The sequence below is a fragment of the Perognathus longimembris genome, chromosome 13, assembly GCF_023159225.1.
Source record: "Perognathus longimembris pacificus isolate PPM17 chromosome 13, ASM2315922v1, whole genome shotgun sequence".
Taxonomy (NCBI): Eukaryota; Metazoa; Chordata; class Mammalia; order Rodentia; family Heteromyidae; genus Perognathus; species Perognathus longimembris.
The window spans coordinates 11,817,914-11,840,177 of NC_063173.1; the positions used below are offsets into that span (position 1 = coordinate 11,817,914).

At 36.5% G+C, this 22,264-nt stretch overlaps 1 protein-coding gene across 3 annotated transcripts in view; it reads left to right on the forward strand.

The window, feature by feature from the left end:
- Positions 1-22,264, forward strand: part of Fchsd2 (FCH and double SH3 domains 2) — a 189,601-nt gene that overhangs the window by 73,448 nt on the left and 93,889 nt on the right. For all 3 annotated transcript variants that reach the window (XM_048359599.1, XM_048359598.1, XM_048359597.1), the window contains exons 4-5: positions 12,999-13,075; positions 21,498-21,642. In XM_048359599.1, coding sequence (XP_048215556.1) covers positions 12,999-13,075; positions 21,498-21,642 — 222 coding nt within the window. The remainder of the gene's footprint in view (positions 1-12,998; positions 13,076-21,497; positions 21,643-22,264) is intronic.

Genomic DNA, 22,264 nt, shown 5'->3' on the forward strand with positions numbered 1-22,264 from the left:
TGTTTTTTTTAAAGATCATATGACTTAAGATTTCTATTTTGCAAGTACTTACTATATGCTAGGTTTTATTGTGATGATTAGATTTAGGTTCATATATTTTGTACATTTTACAGTTGAGGAAACTGTGATTACTGAAAATATGTTATTATTTATAGGTAGTAGAGCAAGGATTTGAACCTATACTATTTGACTTCAGAGACCATGTCTAATGTGAAATACTGCACTGAAATAGTGATTGTGAAACCTGCTTTTTGAGGGGTTTACTGTTTACTGTATTTCATTGTTTTCTATCTTTAAAACTTTTCAAAATTCTTATCTTGGGTATAGTACTTGTATGTTTCCAATTATGTTAATTTTTCCTTTTAAAATCTGATCATATTCCATTCCTTCAGGAAACTTTGGCGAACCATGTTTTGATGATCCCAGTTCTACTATAGAGGGATTTTTCTTCTTTGTCTAAGTTGGTCATCATTAGTTAATGCTCAATTTCTTTACCTAAAAGTAAAAAAGTTTGTTTTAAATATTTGATAATTCTCATTTAATGTTAATAAGAATTGAACATTTCAACAGTGTTCAGTACTTACAGTATATATTAGAAAATTTTTAGTAAATACATGTGAAATGAATGGAAACCTCCAGCTCTTAATGAGGCCTAACTTTTAATTATCTCAACAACATTGAAGTAGATTCTATCACTGCCTTTATTTTTAAGGTAAGGAAATGCAAGATAAAAACAAGTAGATTCACTTGCTGAGGTCTAGGGATTATACTCATATTGGAGGTCTGCTTTTAGCTAACATACCAGTGATTTTCCACAGTAACTGTACATCAAAATCACTTGGGAAGTTTGTTAAAATAACAATCTTAGCCTCCCCCTCCATAGTCTGACTCAGCAGGTGTCATTTGTTCTGTAGTATAGTCAACAGGAAGTGGAGGCAGGAGAATCTCAAGTTCAAGGTCAATCTGAGTACATAGTGAGACATTGTCTGAAAATACCAAAATCTGAAAATGGAGCTCAGAGGTAGAGCATGTGCTAGATAGATAGATACTCAGAGCCCTGGATTCATCACAGATGAGCAGCCTTGACTCTTTTGATTTTTAGTCCTATGATTTATTCTTTTTAGCTACTTAATAGTTCTATGTCAAAATTTACCTGATCTCTGATTTTTTTTTTTTTTTTTTTGGCCAGTCCTGGGCCTTGGACTCAGGGCCTGAGCACTGTCCCTGGCTTCTTCCCGCTCAAGGCTAGCACTCTGCCACTTGAACCACAGCGCCGCTTCTGGCCGTTTTCTGTATATGTGGTGCTGGGGAATCGAACCTAGGGCCTCGTGTATCCGAGGCAGGCACTCTTGCCACTAGGCTATATCCCCAGCCCCTGATCTCTGATTTTTAATAAACCACTTTGCTTAATTTTATTTTGAAATTTGTAGATAATGATCAAGTTTGCAAATTATCTTATTGAAGTTGGAAAGCAATGGAAGACTTCAGTGGTATAGGTTATATAGTATGAAAAGCATTAAAACTTACTGTGATTTTTTTTTTTCTTTTTTCTCAGTCATGAATGAGGCTTGAACTCTGGGCCTGACCACTGGCCCTGAGCACCTCAGCTCAAGGCTAGCGGTCTACCACTTAGCCACAGCGCCACTTCAGGTTTTCTGGTGGTTAATTGGAGACGAGTCTCACGGACTTTACTGCCTGGGTTGGCTTTGAACCATGGTCTTCAGATCTCAGCCTCTGAATAGCTAGAATTACAGGCCACCAGCTTACTGTGATTTTCTAAATTGTGAATTTGTGAATTGCTGGGGACTGAAATGTTATATTTTATTAATGTAGTTCCTAACTTGAGATCTTTTCCTGATAGTGGGAACTTTGATCTTTATTTTATGGATACAGGCTCAGGCTCTGGAACCTGATTTTAATATTAGTAACAGTTTCTTGTAAGTAATCATTTATGTTGTAAGTTAAGACAGCTGCAAGTTGCTTCTATAAGGAGGAAGAACAGTATTTTCATCATTACTGCTAAATGTCAGATTAGACATGCTTTAGAGTTGTTTTTTCTTTGTGCTTTGAAGTATGTGTTAGCAGTTGTTCTTTCTTTAAAATGCTCTTAAAATTTAAGTTACAACATCTGTAAATGGCGTTAAAACTTTAGAAGGAAGGGCTGGGAAGGAGGCTGAGTGGTAGAGTGCTTGCCTTGCATGCTTGAAGCCCTGTGTTTGATTGGTTGCTCAGTACCACATAAAGAGAGAAAGCCCAAAGTGGGGCTGTGGCTCAAGTGGTAGATGCTAGCCTTGAGCAAAAGAAGCTCAAAGGACAGTGCCCACACCCTAAGTTCAAGCCCCAGAACTAGGGAGAGGGAGAGGGAGGGAGGGAGAGGGAGGGAGGGAGGGAGGGAGGGAGAGAGAGAGAGAGAGAGAGAAGAAGGGAGGGAGAAGGGGAGGGGGAGGGGGAACTTTAGAAAGAAAAATTGGCTTTTTGAAAAAGGCAGTATATTTGCTAATCATATTAAAATTGTCTCTTAAATTTCCATAATTTGTATTTGCAATATTTATATAATTCAGGCTTCTTTAAAACAACTGACATTGTTGAATGTTTCCATGTTCTAAGCAATGTTCATTATCATATATAAAACTGAATTTTCCATTTTTCAATCATCTGATCCCTGAAGACTCTTTCAACTTATATTGAGAACTCAGTGTTAAAATAGGATAATAGGATTGCAACTTGTGGACTGTGACAGAAGGGGAAAAATTGAGGGAGAGTGAAGAAAGGCGTGACATTATCCAAGAAGAATTATACTCATTCCATGACTTATGGGATTGTAACTTCTCTGTACAATACTGTAATAATAACAATAAAATTATATTTATGAATTATAATTATATTTATGAAATGGTAAACCCTCTGTATAACACCTTAATAATAATAATAAATTATATATTTTCTAATTTTTGTTATTATAAAGATGATGTATAGAGGGGTTACAGTTGTTACATAAGTCAGGCAAAGAGTACATTTGTTTTTGGACAATGTCACCCCTTCCCTCACTGTCTCCCAGTTTTTCCCTCCCATTCCCATATACAAGTTGTATAGTACATTTTCAACATAGTGTCTATTGATTACCACTGCTACATATGTTTTCCCTTTGTCCCTCCATTTCTGTGCCTTCCCTTACCCCAAAGACAGATAAATGAATGAACAAGACAGAAAGAAAAGAAAACAAAAATAGCAACACAGACAAAATCTCTTGTTTCCATTTCCTGGAGTTCATGTCAATAAATATTATTTGTAAAATTATATTTAAAAAATAGATGTTAGGGTTGGAGGCATAGCTCAAGTGGAAGAGCACCAACCAATGAGCAAAAGCAAGTGACAGCAAATTTAAGTCTCAAGTCTTGGACAAAAATAATAGATGTTAAATGAAAACTGTTCTGAGGGTGGTACTGTTTAAAGCATGAAAAGATAGGTCACATACACTTAACACGTATCTGATAAATGACTTGTATCAACAATACACAGATAACTTTTAAAACTTAGGAGTGACAAGGTAACCCAGTCTAAAAGTAGGTAAAAGACTGGAACAAACACCTCAGCAAGGAAGATAAATAAATAACAGCTGGGTGATGCTGGTGGCTTATGTCTGAAGTCCTAGCTATTTAGGCAGCTGAGATCTAGAAGATTTTTGTACAAAGTCCACCCAGGTGGACAAATCCCTCTCTAAAATAATCAGGAAAAAATTTAGGCTGGAGGCTTGGCTCAAATGGAGCACCAGCTGAAAAATAAATCAAGCAAGTGTGAGACTCTGAGTTCAAACTCCTATAAAAACAACAAACAAACAAAAACAACCACAAAAGGCTACAGATTGAAAATGAACGTATAGAAGATGGTCAACACCATGCCATTAGGAAATTACCAGTAAGATTACCATTACATGCCTGTTTGAATGGCTAAATTCCAAAACAATGGCAGCCTAGCTAAGATGTAGAGCAAATGAAGTAGTAGGGGGGCTGGGAATATGGCCTAGTGGCAAGAGTGCTTGCCTCCTACACATGAAGCTCTCGGTTCAATTCCCCAGCACCACATATTTGGAAAATGGCCAGAAGGGGCGCTGTGGCTCAGGTGGCAGAGTGCTAGCCTTGAGCGGGAAGAAGCCAGGGACAGTGCTCAGGCCCTGGAGTCCAAGGCCCAGGACTGGCCAAAAAAAAAAAAAAAAGTAGTAGGAATGTAAAATGTCACTACCACTTTTGGAAGCTAAATGCAGTCTTATATAATCAAGCAATTATGCTTTTTAATACTTAACCCAGATGTGTTGGAAATACATGTTCACACATCAACACATGAATGTTTGTGGCTACTTTTATCCATAACTTCCAAAACATGGAAGCAACCAAGATATTCTTCAATAGGTGAATGGATAAGTAAACTGGTAAATCAGACAATGGGATATCATTCAATGGTAAAAAATAAATGACCTGTCTAGTCACTCAAATATATGATGAGATTCCCCCACCCCCCTTTTGGTTGTGGGGCTTGAACTCTGGGCCTAGGCACTGTCCCTGAGCTCTTCAGCTCAAAGCTAGTGCTCTACCACTTGAGCCACAGTGCCACTTCCTGTTTTCTGGTGGTTAATTGGAGATAAGAGTCTCACAGACTTTTCTGTCCTGGCTGGCTTTGAACAGTGATCCTCCAATTTCAGCCTCCTGTAGCTAGGACTACAGATGTGAGCCACCGGCACGCAGCTATGAAGAAACTTTAAATGAATATTATGAAGAAAAAGAAACCCAACAGAGATAGGCCCTATACTATATGACTCCAAATACATACTGGAAAAGGCAAAACTATACAGAAAGTAAAAAGACCAGTAACTGCCAGAGGTTATGGGGAGGAGTTGGATGAATAGACAGTATATGGAATATCAAGAAGTTTTAGGGCACTGAAGCTGTTACCATAATGCAGTGGTAGCTATGTGACTTTATCTGCTTGCCAAAACTCCTGGAACAAATAAAACCTTAGAGTAAGTGTAATACAGATGAGGAGCTTTAGTAAATCGTATGCTAGCATTATATCATCAATTATAATAAATGTCTTAATACTAAGGGAGGATTTTATCTCTCTTTTTTTTTTTTTTTTGGCCAGTCCTGGGGCTTGGACTCAGGGCCTGAGCACTGTCCCTGGCTTCTTTTTGCTCAAGGCTAGCACTCTGCCACTTGAGCCACAGCGCCACTTCTGGCCATTTTCTGTATATGTGGTGCTGGGGAATTGAACCCAGGGCCTCACGTATAGGAGGCAAGCACTCTTGCCACTAGGCCATGTCCCCAGCCCTAAGGGAGGATTTTAATAATAGAGAAAACTGGTAGGAAGATTGTATGGATACTCTTTTTTTTCTGCTTAATTTCTCTGCTCTGAAAAAAATCTATTAAAATTTACATAATAGTATATAAATGGGAATTATTTCAGTCTAATTATTTACTGAACAAAGATTGTGAACCATGCTAGTTTTTTTTTATAGCTCTGTTCTTTTAAGGAACTTAAAGGACATTACTCATCAAAGTGTGATTTGAAGTATTGTATTTGATTGTATCTGAATACTCTGATTAGGCTGAAAGTACTTTAAGCTTTGAGAACAAGACCTGGATTTTCACTATGTTTAGCTGGGTGATCTTATGCAAATTACTTAACCCTTTAAGACTTCTGTATCTACTGTAAAAGGTAGTGGTTCACTAAGAAATGTGAACTGCTTTGCACATAATAAGCACTCAAATATTAGCTCCAGTGATTAGATATTTGTGTATATGACAAGGAGGAATGACTGTCATTTGCCTTGAATGTCCCCAGTCACATTTGGGGTGTTTCTTCTGGATTTCTGTCTCTATTTCTAGAGACAGAATATCTCTATTCTACTTAATGCTTTCTAGAGTGAACAGCTCCAACATGTTTTGTTGTTGGTGTTTTCCAGTCCTGAAGTTTCAACTCTGGGCCTGGGTGGTATCCCAGAGCCTCTTTGTGCCCAAGGTTCGCTCTCTACCACTTGAGCCACAGTGCCACTTCTGAGTTTTTCTGAGTAGTTTGTTGGAGATATGAGTCTCATGGACTTTAACCAGGCTGGTTCAAACTGTGATCCTCTTATCTCAGCCTCTTGAGTAGCTAGGGTTATAGGTGTGAGCCACTGGTGCCCAGCCTTTGGTTTTTGTTTTTTAAGACAGGGTCCCACTATATATCTCAGGATGCCTTTGAACTCTTTAGCTCCTCCTACCTCAGCATCCTGAATACTGTAATTACAGGTATAAACCACTATTAAAAGAAAGAATGGATAATGAGTAGAGATGTCCTGGGCACTAAAGGAAATTGGATGCATACAAGCCAACATTTACTCTGCCAACCCATCTCCCACATTTTCCCTACTATTTTTACATCACTAGTTTTTCACCTAGTATGCCAATCCCTGGGCTTCATTTTTGCCTTGCTTTTATTGGTCCATTTTTATTGTCCTCTATATAGGCTTTCCTGATACCGCTTACTTTCAGAATGACAGTGACCATTTCTCTTTTCTTATATTTCTTCCAAACCAATTTTTGTTTTATAATCCATAATCATTAAATAGCTTACCAGGACATTCACTCCCAAGGGAGATACCATTCCACATTTAGTTGTAGAGAGCTAAAACACAGATTTATCTTTCTTTTTCCTCCCATAGTTCCCAATTATTTCTTTATATTTACTTTTTATAGTAAATGTTTAATTCTCTTTGTATTTTCATTTTTTATATTCTGTAGCAATTTTATTTTGTTTCTGTATTTTTGAGGATCAAACTAGGGCCTTGCTCATGTTAGGTGAGTACTCTACCACTGAGCTACACTGCTCCCAGGCATACCTAGTATCTTTGTGGATGCCCTTGGGATTATGTTGTGTTTAATGTCCTATAATTATATCTCTCTGATTTAAATTTGCTTCATCATGACTTGGATTGTTATTATATTAAACGTATAGACCAAATTGGGAACATCTCAGCAATACCAAGTCTTTTAAATTTATTAATGTGGCAGAATACCTTTGTATTCATTTAGCTTTTCAGTTTCTTTCACAATATTTGGAAGTTTTATGCATGCACATTCTGCACATAGTTTGTTCAGATTATTCCTGAAGTACTTCATTTTTCCCCATGCAAATTCTAACGTCTCATTACAGTAATTGATTTTGATAAATTGACAGTGTGTCTTGAAACATTTCTTAAACAGCATTACTAGTTATTAGTTGAATTTTTTATTTTTTGCCAGTCCTCGGGCTTGGACTCAAGGCCTGAGCATTGTCCCTGGCTGCTGCTGCTTTTTTTTTTTTTTTTTTGCTCAAGGCTAGCACTCTGCCACTTGAGCCACAGCGCTGCTTCTGGCCATTTTCTATAAATGTGGTGCTGGGGAATCGAACCCAGGGCTTCATGTGTATGAGGCAAGCACTCTTGCCACTAGGCCATATTCCCAGCCATATTAGTTTAATTTTTTTTAGCATAGGAACTCATGTCATCTGTGGAAAATGTAGCTTTATTTCTTTCTTTTCAATGTCTATACTTCCCTTCCTTCTTCTCTATCTCCCTCCCATCCATTCAGTCTGACTTGAACTCTGGGCCTTTGGTAAGCTGGTACTCTCCTCTTGAGCCACACTTCCAACCCTTGTTTGTGATTTGTGAGATAGGGTCCTACCATTTTCCCAGGGCCTATACCTGGACTACAGTCTTTCTATTTCATGCTTTCTGCTGTAGGTGGGATGCCATGCATGTGCTACCATGTCCAGCTTTTTTTCTGTTGAGATGGAATCTTGAAAACTTTTGCCCGGCCTGGCCTGGAATTGAAATACTTCCTGATCCCTGCTATCCACAAAGCTAGGATTATGGATATGAGCCATGGACACCCAGTTTATCCCCTTCATTTCTTTTTTCCTTCCTTCCTTCCTTCCTTCCTTCCTTCCTTCCTTCCTTCCTTCCTTCCTTCCTTCCTTCCTTCCTTCCTTCCTTCCTTCCTTCCTTCCTTCCCTCCCTCCCTCCCTCCCTCCCTCCCTCCCTCCCTCCCTCCCTCCCTCCTTCCTTCCTTCCTTCCTTTTTGTTTTGCCAGTCCTGGGCCTTGAACTCAGGGCCTGAGCACTGTCCCTGGCTCTTTTTGTTCAAGGCTCACACTACCACTTGAGCCACAGCGCCACTTCTGGCCCTTTCTGTTTATGTGGTGCTGAGGAATCTAACCCAGGGCTTCATGCATGCAAGTCAAACACTCTACTGTTAAACCATATTCATGATATTATTGTTTCATTTCACTATGAAATTAATAGAAAAGTCAGTAAGAGCTTTTTATTATGTTATTTAAAGTAATACACAGCTTTATTTTTCCCAATGCAGTTGTATATGATACAAAACAATAAAAATATTTTAAAACTTTTCTTAAGGAGGATGAAAGTAGTTTTGTTATTGAATTGATGGATGTGTATAACATATCAATTTGAGAAATAAATCAAGATCATTTTTGTACATTAGGAATTTCATAGTATGTAAAGATATTTTTAAAGAGCTATGTGATGGTTTTGTAAAATCTCAGTAAAACTCAAAAATTATTTTTGCTATATGATGGTGAAAGATAGATTTAGGATAACCTGTAGAAGCTCTGGAGCATAGTCCTGCTCAGTTTATGGTGGTAAATGGGCCAAAGGCTAAACTACCAGTCCATTTCCCAGTGTCTACTCAACAGTGGCTTTCTTTGTGTGTCTTTAACACAAGATGGCAAGTTATTGAAAGGTGAAACAAAGCAAGTCTTATATTAGACACTAACAATATTTTTAAAAGTTGGAATGGGATATTATTGGATATTTCATTGACATTACTGCAAATTTTTAGCAGTAACTGCTCCAAGTCAAATCAACTTGCTCATCAGTGATGCTTAAGTCATTATAAATGTATGTACTCCTAGTGAACTAGTTTTAGAAAGTACTATCATGGGCCAGGAGAGTGATTATATATTTTTTTTAAAAAAAACACACTTAAAATTGCAAGGCATAGTTTATTCCCTTTCACAGTTAATTAGGATGGATAACTTTTGTATGTAAGTAAACCATCCATCTGTCAAATGTAGCTCTAAGCATAATATTAAAGGCAAACTAATCCATTTAAGTACAGAATGCCTTCAGAGGCAGGAAATGTTATTTAGAACCCTTTTGATAATGGCCACAGAGTATTTTTGAGCAGCCACACAAATTAAATCTTGAACAGCTGCACAGAGCACACAGAAGTCATGATTCCAGCCTCTGTGAACTAACTTGAATAAGTCTTTCATCTAGAGATCTCACTGTTTGTCTATTTCATGAATCCCTCATTTCATCTCTGAAGGGCTCATTCAGTTTAATACAGTTCAGCTTTGTACCTTAGAGTTCTACAAAATAGTTAGCAAGTTAATGTAGTTTCATATTTTTTAAGAATTAGATAAAATCCACTCTTAAAATGATGCCTTTTGCAAAGATTTTTGCTAAATTGGAACTCTAGTTCTAGCTCAAATTAAACTAATTATGGACAATTATAACCATAAGCAAAATTTGAATATTCTTGAGTTTCTGTTTCTCAATGATTATAACAAAACCTAACAGAGTTAAGAGAGATTAATGTGTGAAAGTGCTTGTTAATCAGCTCCCTTGTTCTGTATGAAGATAGAGTACTATCATTTTTCCTTCTGCCCTTGTCCTACTCATAAAAGAGGCTCAGGTCTTATCTATGTTCTGTGTTAAGTGTTCGGCAAACCCTTTAGCAGTGATTAAAGTTAAAAAGTCACTGTCATATCATTTAGATTTTATTTCTCAAGAAAATATCCCATGATCTTTTCCTTATTTGAGAACTTACATCACAGTTTACTCCTTCCTATTTTCCTCCCTTCTTCCCCTTCTTCCTGTCTTCCTCTCTTCCTTTCCTTTTTTCTTTTCCCTCCTTCTTTCCCTCCCTTCTTTCTTCGTTTCCCTCTCTCTCTGTCTTGTAGAATCCATGTATTTGGGGTGTTGTATATTGTATACTACTTCTTTCCTCTACAGACAATTGATTCTTTGAATTCAGAGATCTTGACTTACTTTACCTATGTAGGTAAAGTATGTGTGGTGCCTTCTAGGAATGGAATAAACTAGATTTTTCTTCCCCATTACCTTGAGCCATTTCTATGCTCTCTTTAAATAGTGAAGATGATCAAATTTAACTACAATGTTACTGAGGAACTTATTTATGATATTAAAGCCAATTGGACATCTCAGAAGTCTGGTACAGTTTTTTTTCTTTGAGCATACACAAATTAAGATCCAGACAGATAATCCAGATGTTACTAGTACAAAGTGGGGGGGGAAAACACAGAAAAGGATTTATGCCTTAGACATAGTGATATAGATAGAATTTATTTATACTGTCAGTGGATATTATGAGCAAGAACTAAATATTAGTCTCCAATCCAGCCTGGGGTTATAGTATTTTAAAAATCAGTCATTAAAAGAAAGACAAGGGTTTAGGAAAATCATGGCCTGAGGACAAATCCAGACAAAAAGAATGAAATCCTGCCAAAAAAATAACTAATAGATGTAGTATGTCACAATTTTAAAATAAAGCCTTCTGCTTAAGTTATAAAAAAGAAAGACAAGATCCCTGCCTGATGGAACTTACAGTTTTTAAACCTGACATTAACTGTATAAGGATTATAAATAAGAAGGATTGTCTGTAACAGTGACTGGATAGAAGTGAATTAATACACACACATATACATATATATTATATATATTAGAAAAGACCTGTAGAGAAAGATACAGATGCCCCAAAGATAAGGACATGCCTAGAATGTGTACCATTAATATAGTTTCTCTCCTAAAGGAATCATGATTCCACAGAAAACTAGCTTATTGATGATCTGGGACCGGAACTATAAAAGAAAAGAAGCAATAAAAGTCTATTAATGTCATGATATAGGAGCCAACTTGGAGGGACTTATACAGACCACAGATATGAAAATTGTGCTTAAAAGAATAGTAACTACATAGGGTGAGGGTGGAAGTGGGAGAAAGGGAGGGGGGTAACACTGTCCAAAAAAGAAATGTACTCATTACCTTACATAACTATAACCCCTCTGTGTATCACCTTTACAATAAAATAGAAGAGTAACTGCAATTAAATTGGAACACATTCATTATTTAGAATATATGAGTTTGTAATGTTATAGGTTCACACCTGTAACTTTAGCTATTCAGGAGGCTGAGCTCTGAGCATCACTATTCAAAGCCAGCAGAAAGTCTGTGAAATTCTTACATTCAGTTAACCACCAAAATGCTTAAGCTGTGGCTCAAGTGGTAGATTGCTAACTCTGAGCACAGGGACAATACCCAGGGCCCTGAGTTCAAGCAAGCAAACACACACACACACACACATCTCTCTCTCTCTCTCTCTCTCTCTCTCTCTCTCTCTCTCTCTCTCTCTCTCTCTCTCGTGCGCGCGCCAGAACTAGACAAATATTTATCCTGTCTTTCATCTAAGAGCTTTACTTCAGGGAACCCGAATAGTTTAGGGGGGAAGAGTTCTTTATAGAATTACAGCCACCAAATGCAGGAAAAATAATAAATTATTGTAGTAGAATGAAATAAAATTAAATGCCTATGCAATGAGACTTTTCACATTTTACTATATATACTTAGGAGTATTTTGTGTTAAGAAATTTTTAAAATCAGGTTAAAAAGGGAGATAAGAATTTAGCAAGTAGAAGTGTAATACATGGAAAGATAATTTATGTAATGAGAACAGTATGTACAAGGTACAGAAGTGACAAGATTATATACACATTCAGAGAAGACTTAATAACTGGGCTTCCCCAAGTACAAGATTTGTTAACTGGAAGTATTGTGGATTGTACTTGTGAGTTCTCAGAATACACAGTACTTGGAAATAGTGAAACTGAATTACATTGCAAAGTTCAGAAGGAACTTGAGGTTCAATGGTACTTGCGTTCTTACTGTACTTTGAATTGAACTAAGTATATTTTACCAAAGACAATCAACTATAAGTTTAAGCCAAATTGATTTGGCAGCAGACCTTATTAGAAGTATCACATGTAAAGTGAAACATTTATTTTACTGTGCCGTCTTTGCTTAAAGTGTACAACTACTGTGATTATTCTTCGTTTTAGCTTAATACACTTTTGTAGCTGCAAGTATAGAAATAAATATCCCAAGAGACAATTTTTACTATATATATTACACTGGGCCCTACTGTAGCGTTAGAGGACCATACTTTATTTATAAATAATATGTTATATATTTGGGATGAATAGTTTAACCTTCCCAACAAAATGATCTTTTGTGTTAAAATTCCCAGACCTCCCATATATTACCCACAATATTCTGTTTTGTTTAGATTCATGTTGTAGGAATAACGGGGTATGTTTTTCAGTAAAATTAATTTTTTGAAATGAGCTGTCTTGATATTTTTTTAAATGGAAACATCTTAAAATCTGTCTTGAGAATTCCGAGTATGAAACTGCCTCAAAGCCTATTTATTAATTTTACAAGCCAGTATTTGTCTGCTCCAAATTGGATGTATTTTCCCCCTCTTCTGTTATGTGAGAATTTGGTTGCTAACACTTAGAAATGTGTCATTCTTGACTTGGTGGAGGAGAGACTAAAATATCAAGCTGTGTAATCAGAGCTTTGTGGACAGCTATGTCCCCTCTGACATCTCAGAGGTAGTTTGTTTTTATAGCTAGTCAAATAGTTTGGTGTAGTGAAATATATATAACAGAAGTTTCGGTTTTCTCATCAATGTACTCATGTTTTTCCTAAAAATAGAGGCAGCGAGGACTGGAGAATGAGGAGATTATAATGTTCTGTCATTTGCCATTAGTTCTTCAGAATAAATTTACATTTAGGAAATAGATATTTTCTAAGTAATGTACATTAAAGAAAAGAACTTTTTCATGGCACAATACTAATTTTAGAAAAATGTCCTTTTTTAACAGGGCATCCAGAAGTTGGCTAGTCAATACCTGAAGAGAGATTGGCCTGGAATAAAAGCTGATGATCGGAATGATTACAGGTAACTTACTAAATATCTTTTGCTTTTGTTCTTTAAAAATAGTTTAATTCAAAGCTATATTACATTTACATAATAAAACATTCCAGTTTTTAAAAAAATTGCTATTTTCCTCTGCTATGTTTTTAGACTTGATTCCAAAACTACCAAAATATCTAATGCTTCATGATACTTAGTTGTTCTATATTAATTAGATCATTTTAATATCATAAGCCAAAGCTGTATATTGTTTAATGGATATATAGGGAATTTAAAAGAAGATTGATGATGGTGGTATATAGTACTGGGATTGAATTCAGGGCCTCAGACATTCTAGACAAGCAAGCTACACTGAACTAGACCCCAAAGTCTCCATGTAATTTTTAAAAAGGATTCAGGTTCCTGTGGCTCACACTTGAAATCCTCAATACTCAGGAGGCTGCGATCTGGAGAATCTGAGTTTAAAGCCAGCCAGGGCAGAAAAGTTTGTAAGACTCCATCAATAAAAAGCTAGCCCAGAGCCATGGCTCAAGTGGTAGAGTTCGAGCTGTGAGGGAAAAAATTCAACAAGAATTTAAAACCCCGCGGGGCTGGCAATATGTATGGCCTAGTGGTAGAGTGCTTGCCTCATAAACATCAAGCCCTGGGTTCGATTCCTCAGCAAACATATATAGAAAAAGCCAAAAGTTGTGCTGCGGCTCAACTGGTAGAGTGCTAGCCTTGAGCAAAAAGAAGCCGGAGGCAGTGCTGAGGGTCTGAGTTTAAGCCCCAGGACTGGGGGATGGTAGGGGGAAGAATTTAAGACCCTGAGTTCAAGCCCCAATACCTGCCTCCTCCTCCCAATATGTAGCTTTTTTAATGTCTTTTGAGACATTGGTATTTGAAAGTATTTATTGTTTTTTGTGCTGAGGGCTACCCTTGTTATTTGGGGACCCAGAAGTCAAAGAACTTATACCTTACAGTTTAGTTTGAATTAATCCTAATATGTATGAAACAGTAGTAAAGATTTTAGAGTAATGAAGAACTCAGTATTGAAGTATATGATTTAGAGTCTGAATATGAAAGAAAGCAGCTGAAATTGTCATCAGTGACTAACATCATCAGAGAATTTCTTAAGAGTGTGGGAATGAGAAAATAACAGAAAGGCACAATGCCTGTGTGATATTATCATATAAAATAATATTTATCGAAATGAACTCCAGGAAATGAAAACAAGAAGTCTTTTCTTTTTGTGGTTTTGGGTTTTTCTCCTTTTTGTTCTTTTTGTTCATTTATGTCTTTGAGAGTATAAGGGGAGGCACAGAAATGGAGAAACAAAGGATGAGCAAATGAAGCAATGGTACTCACTGGATACTATGTTGAAAATGAGCTATACAACTTTGGATGGGATGGGAGGGAAAAACTGGGAGAGAGCTAGGGAAGAGATGACATGGTCCAAAAAGAAGTGCACTCTTAACTTATATAACTAACCCCTCTGTATATCACCTTTATACTAACCATAAAACAAAAATAAAAATTTTTAAATAATGTGGAAACAAGCTAGAAAATGGAATGAGAAATAGTTCTTTGCAGTGGTAGACTATAACTTGGAAGGTGACAGAATAGCTATGAATAATAGAATGGTGTAACTTCAGTATAGAATATTAAAGTGAAATAAGCCAGTTTTGGTGGCTCATGCATGTAAATCCTAGCTACTTGAGAGCTGGGAATGGTAGCACACACCCATCTTCCTAGCTATTATGGGAAGCTTAAATAAAAGGACCATGGCTCCAGTATTTTCAGAGTCAGGAAGCAAGACCCTATCAGAAATAACCAGCACATTATAGGGCTAGAGGCATGGCTTAGTGTTAGATCACTTATCTAGCAACTATGAGAGAGCCTGAATTCAAAACTGGGAGAGAAAGGGAGAATGTTAAATGACAAAATAAATCTAGAGGTGTCCTTCAGATTTTCTAGTGTGTATAAATTTAAGCTAAAAGGAAAGAGTTAGGAGATTAAATTTTAGGCCAAAGAGATAAGAGGATTAAAACCTTGCGGTAAGTGAACATATTCAGTGATGTTGTAAAATCAGCCTTACTAAGAAAAGCATTGATGCTGGGGATAAAATTTTATAACTTAAAGATAAGCAATATTCCAAGCTTGCTGGAAATTCAGATTTCAAGTACCGAAGAAGTGAGTCTAAAGGCTGTGTTCCCAGGTTAGGTATTTAATTCTAGAAAGTGTTTTTAGCCAGCATTTACTAAATAGTTACTTACAGACCCTGTGGTAATAACTTCATTCATGTCTGTGATTATTACCCTCATTTTTTTTTTACTAGTTCACTAGGTGTTGGGATATATATATCTTAAAGAAGGTCACACAGGGCTGGGGATATGGCCTAGTGGCAAGAGTTCTTGTCTCGTATACATGAAGCCCTGGGTTCAATTCCCCAGCACCACATATACAGAAAATGGCCAGAAGGGGCGCTGAGGCTCAAGTGGCAGAGTGCTAGCCTTGAGCAAAAAGAAGCCAGGGACAGTGCTCAGGCCCTGAGTCCAAGCCCCAGGACTGGCCAAAAAAAAAAAAAAAAAAGAAGGTCACACAGACTATTTTAACACTTAATCATTCATTATTTATTCATTATATGTATATAAAAACTATTACATGTCAGCTTTTAAAGTAGACTTCAGGAATAGAAACACTAAACTATATGGTGTCTGTCCATTAGGAGCTTACAGAAGAAAGCTATTATAAACAGTTACAGATGCATTGGAACCATAGAGGAAAACCTAGATTTGTAGAGGTTCACCTTAAGAAATGTATAAGAGGTTGCCAGGCAGACAGTTTGTTGAAAAGAACAACACACAGAAATTACATCTTTTTAAAAAATTTTACTTATTTATTTTTGTGCATGTACTGGGGGCCTAAACTTAGGGCCCTGGCTTGCTTGCCTTTTTCTTTTAGAAATGACATCTTAAAGGCATAGAGTGTAGGAAAACACAAATATTAGACAACTTGTGAGCAATTCACTCTGGCTTGATGTGAAATAATATAGGTTGGAGAGCAGAATAGTGGATGTGGATAACACCGAGATAGTTATCCAAGAGGACTTTGTTAATCATGTTATGGAGTTTACATATTCATTTGAAAGAAAACAGAAGCTTTAAAGAATATTCAGGAGAGGGGCTGGGAATATGGCCTAGTGGCAAGAGTGCTTGCCTCATATACATGAAGCTCTGGGTTCAGTTCCCCAGCACCACATATTATAGAAAACGGCCAGGTGTGGCGCTGTGGCTCAAATGGCAGAGCGCTAGCCTTGAACAAAAAGAAGCCAGGGACAGTGCTCAGGCCTGAGTCCAAGGCCTAGGACCAAAAAGAGCAGAAGAAGAATGATATGATCAACTCTTTTGTTATATTATGAAGGTGATTTAGATGGATATAAGCAAGAATTACAGACTTTAATCCCACATATATCTTCATTTGAACCATGGGTATTACAGTAAAAATCAGGTTGTATGGGAGATTTCAAAAGGTATTTAAACTGAAACTAGAGGACTAGCAGTTGACTTGGCAGAGACTTGTTTTTGAATTTGCCCTATTCTGAGGCAAACTAAACAGTTTGCTTTGTATTTAAAATAGCTCTCGGCAAGTGGGAGGCACTTGATAAATATTTACTAGCTGAATGAATGAAGTAGGAGGGAGGGAGGTGGGATAATATAATCATTCCCAAGTTTTGTATTTAGGCAACTGGTGGTGCTATGTTAGAAAAAGATAATAGAAAGATCCAAATTGATGGTGAGAATGGCACTTTCCCATTTTAGTTTTAATATATACTGCTTTTATTTGGTTGTGGTGATTTTAAATTGCCTGTTTGATTTTGTTCACTTAAATTGTCTTGGAATTTTAAAATATCTTATCCAAAAAATACATAGTTTTCACTAAGTAGCTTAATACTACAAAAGTATTTTCTCAAGCCTCTTCCGTCCTTATTTCTACTCTCTGGAGTAGTTGCTATAAAAAGCACGTAGTCTGTTTCACATTTTTTCCCATATGATTCATTTGTGAAAATACACAATTTTACTCTTTTTAACAGAATTAAGATACACACCCCACACACACATCCATAAACTGCTATGTCTATCAAATATGTGTGTATGCAAATGTGTGTGCATGCATACACCGTCTGCTTTACAAAAGTCTTTCTTGGTAGTAAGAGCATTCTTTTTCAGTGACTGTTTTAAAGTCACAGTATGGATGAACTGTAGTTTTGTTATTCATTTTCTTATTGTCCATTATCAATTGAGTGCTTTTCTAAATAATGCTACAGTGAATAATTCCTGTATACACATGTGTGTATTGTCTGTCTGTAGGGTAAATTATGTCAGGAAGAAAAACTGTAGAGGATTTATGCACTTAAAATGTTGATTTTAGAAATAGTCCTTCATAAGTTCTGTACCAATACATTTTATATTTCCTTTACTGTGATTTAAAATTGCCACCTTTTTGTTTTTCTGTCTTTGTCTCCTTGTCTGCCTGTCTACTACCTACTACTTAGTTTTTTACCTACAAACTGATTCATCGTTACCAGTGCGTGTGATCCATCTTTTAAATTGTTTGCCAGTCTAGTGATAGTAGCACCATTTAATGTCATGAAATCCTCATTTCCCTGGAAACTAAACTTCTATAGTACCTTCTCTTGTACTTTTTTTTCATCTTTGAGGACAGACTTCCTATCCTTTCTCTCTAAATGTTTCAAAGGTTCCTCGGCTCTGTTGTGATTCTTCTCAGTAATCTCTATATTGTTAGCTCTAAATATTGTCTCTAGCAATGATCATATGTTTTTATTAACTTTCGCTTGGGAAAACAAAGCCAGCTGCCTCCAATTTCAGCTTTTTTTCTGTTTCATCTTCTCTTTTCTGGAACATTACATAGCTGCTCATCTGCCTGTGATCTCTCCCTTTCACAATTCCACTTGTTACAATGCAACAAACTATCTTTACCTTTTATCATAATCATCCTTTTGTCTTTGTAAAATGCTATTCATCTGAAAGTCTCTTTTATGATATTCAAAGCCATGAAGAAACCTGGTTCCAGACTCCATGTCTCCTCATATCTGGCCATTTCTCCCTCTTTTGACCTTGGTTCCAACCCTATGAGTTTCAGCCACAGTTGTGTTGCAGTTCTTACCACAGCTCACCTGCATAATTACTTGTCTTCCTCCTGGAATTTTCTTCTGTTTCCTGGGTTTAGGATATTCTCCCTTCTTACCACCATGACCAACATTACATGGACACTTACTCATTAACATACTATACCTTCTTACTACCAGTCACTGTATAAATTCATCTAAGTTGTGAACTTTGCACATTTCTTAGAGTTGACCCAAGGTGTAGTACCTAGAAAGAAACTAATTCTAGGCCTGGAGAAGATTGGAATTGTGTTTGTTAATTTATTTTATTTTTTTGGCTAGTCCTGGGCCTTGAACTCAGGGCCTGAGCACTGTCCCTGGCTTCCTTTTTGCTCAAGGCTAGTACTCTGCCACTTGAGCCACAGCGCCATTTCTGGCCGTTTTCTGTATATGTGGTGCTGAGGAGTCAAACCCAGGGCTTCATGTATACAAGGCGAGCACTCTTGCCAGTAGGCCATATTCCCAGCCCCCTTTGTTTGTTAATTTAAACAACTTTTATTTTGAGACAATTGTAGCTTAATGTAAGAAATAATACAAAGAATGTTTATATCCCTCACAGTTTCCCCAGTGGTAACATCTTGCATAACTATTGGGTAGTACAACATGGAACTTGTACTGATACAAACTGACTATACAGTTCAGAATCCATCAGTTTTATAAACATTTAATGTGTTTGTGCATGCATATTAAATTCTGTTTCGTTTTTTAATATGTAGATTTCAGTGATCACATTGCTAAGGATTAATTTGTTGGTTTGTTTAATAATGAAAATTGTTTTTTGAGATACTGAAGGTTTAATTCAGGGCCTCTAATACATGCTAGGCATGTGTTCTACCATTTGAGCTATACCCATACCCATTTTCTTTTTGAGATTGGGTCTCTAACATTGCTTGACTGGCCTCCAATTTGGAATCAACTTCCTGCCTCCACCTCTGGAGTAACTGGGAATATAAGAGTGAGCCTACCAGTCAGGCTCCCTGTGATGCAAAGTTCTTTCTGGTAAAGTTTTGTTTTCCAATATGATATTCATATAAAAATACAGCAGGATGTTAGGCAGCATATAGATGAATATTTTTGTGTTTTGTTAGTTACAATTTAATTGTTATTTCAGGTGTTTCTTTTCACATTTAAAAAGTGATATGAAGTTGTAAAAGTGATAAAAAGTTACATATCTTAGTTTACAAGGTAAGTCAGTTTAACAAAAAGAAGATAAGAAAATAGTTATGAAGAAGCTTGAGACAAAAATAGTGTAGGACATATACAAAAGACCTAGGATATGCAAATCTTGGTATACTGTATACCTTTATCAGAATGAAGAGGCCCTTTCTTATGCTTAGCCTTGTTACTGAAATAAAGGCAGTCCTATCAGCCTAAGAGCAGAAGTTTGAAAGTTGGACAACTCTGGGCTTTGCTCTTCTCCTTCCCCTGTGTTTGCAATGCCATACTTCATTCTAGATACTGAACATACAGTGGTGTATAAAACAAAGATTATGCTACATGGAGCCTATATTCTAGTTAGAGAAGAAAGTAAACAAGTGAATAATTATATTAGTCAGTTAGTGACATGCATTGTTAGATGAACCAAGAGTTCCAGGGAGCATTTGCACTTCAGTCGTTAACTGCATACAGCGTAGAGATTGGATACTCAGCAGAAGCAGAGAAATCAGTTAAGAGATTATTGCAATAATACAGGCACAAGATGTTCATGACTGAAAACAGGTAGCTGCAGTAGAAGAAATAAGGTATAATCAGAGTCTATTTCATTTTGTGAACCTAGGCAAAAATGACTTCTTTTACTTGTTCTGGGCCTTGAACTCAAAGTCTCTTGCTGGCTTTTTCACTCTGAACTGGTGCTCTACAACTTGAGCCAGGACTTCACTTCTGGCTTTTTGCTGATTATTTGGAGTTAAGGGTCTCATGGATTTATCTGCCTGGGATAGCTCTTGAGATGTGATTTTTAGAGCTCAGCTTCCTGTGTAGCTAGGATCATAGATATGAGCTGGTAGATTCAGGCAAAGATGATTTCTTGAAACAATATCTGTGATATAAAAGTGGAGAAAAAAGAACCAGTGATGATACTGAAATTTTAGATTTAGATTTGAACAACTAAGTTTGATATGGAATAATTTTTCATGGCAGAATCTAAAGAAATAAACACTTCATTTTTTTTAACATGCTATGGTCTTAAGATTTCATTAGATGTCTGATATGAGTATAGGCATTTTTGGAGGCTAGGGAAGGTGGTATGGGCAAGAATGAAAAGTTCAGGACTTAAGCATAGTGATAGCAGTTAAAGCTATCTTGGGTGAGCTATTGTTGATGAGTATAAAGAGAAGGTGGGCAGTATAGCACTCCAGTATTTACAGGACTGGGAAATGGAAAAACCCAGAAAAGTAGAATTGAGTGGCCCTGGAGGTAGACGTAGACCTTTAAAAGAGCAATGTCCTAGAAGCCCAGCATTTTTATTTCCCATTTGCACACTGGGAAGTAGTGAGGTTTACTACATATGGTTATATCGGTTCAACTAGAACGTGAGCCTAAGTCTTCTGATTGGCAGCCAAATTCCATTCTTTTCATGGTACCTAGTTCAAGGGTGTATTTGCCTGCTATAAATCTGCTATTCTCTAATAGCTTCTTTTTAAAATCCCTTTTTGATGAAAAGATTTCTCTTTTCATTATTCAGTCCTCATGACCACATTCATATATTATCTAATTTCATAACAATTCTCTTTGCTAGGCCCTAGGAATGAATGCTAGAATCATCATGAATGCACTCCTGCCTTTATTTAATTTCACTATAGGGAGAGGAAGGACATCCACTATAAACAATTACATTAAAATATTTGTAACTGGCCAGGCACCAGTGGCTCACACCTATAATTCTAGCTACTCAGGAGGCTGAGATTTGAGGATCACAGTCTGAAGCCAGTCCAAGCAGGAAAGTCCATGAGAGTCTTATCTCCAATTAACCACCAAAAAATGCCAGAAGTAGAGCTGTGATTCAAGAGGTAGGGTGCTATAGCCTTGAGCAAAAAGGCTCAAGAACAGCACTTAGGCCTCAGATTTAAGCCTCAGGACACACACACCACCACCACCACCACCACCACCCAGATTTCTCCATTGCAGAAATGTGCTTCTGCATGTGTTAAAATATTGCTTGTAACCCAGACTTAATATATTACAGTGATGCAGAAAATATTCTTTCTTTTGGTCAATGCTAGGCAATATGGGAGCTTTTTCTTCTTTTTCCCTGCCTAATTCTTTTCTGTCCCTCTTTAGGAGTATGTATCCTGTTTGGAAATCTTTTCTCGAGGGAACAATGCAGGTAGCCCAGTCTCGGATCAATATATGTGAAAACTATAAAAACTTCATTTCTGAGCCTGCAAGGACAGTGAGAAGCATAAAAGAACAGCAGCTAAAAAGGGTATTGTTTTTATTTCTGTTCTTATATATGTTTTAATATCTCAGTGCTACATTTGTAATCTGTATGGTTATACTAAATTGCATTTATAACTTTAGCTTCTTAAAAATAAGCTTTTTAAAAATGCATTTTTATAAATGTTTGTGGTAGCATTTTACTAAGATTTCCCAACATTTTTTTCACTGCTGTATTTTTTAACTGATAAAGGTATGTGTATAACTTGAATATGTGGAATTTGGAAAAACTCAGAAATACTCTTAGAAAACACTTAAAAATAATACTTTTAAATATAGCACAAGTAAATATGTCTACATGGTTTCACAATATCTGTTTGATACACTTTAAAATAGTTATATTATTAATCCCATAAGTCTTGGAAAAAAGTTTGCTTTAATCATTTCAATTTCTGCTGGAGCCATTTTGCCTGATTTAAAGGAAGTTAACATGTTTTAACCAAATATACTAAACTAATAATGTTATTTTTGGAAAAGACATGAGTTTGCTTCAAAATTGAACAATGCCAATTCCTTTTAAAAGGACCTCTTTCTTTGATTACACTGAAATTATTTCATAGGAAAATGTTAGTATTTAATGTAACGTTTACTGTTTCAAATAAGTGTTTAAC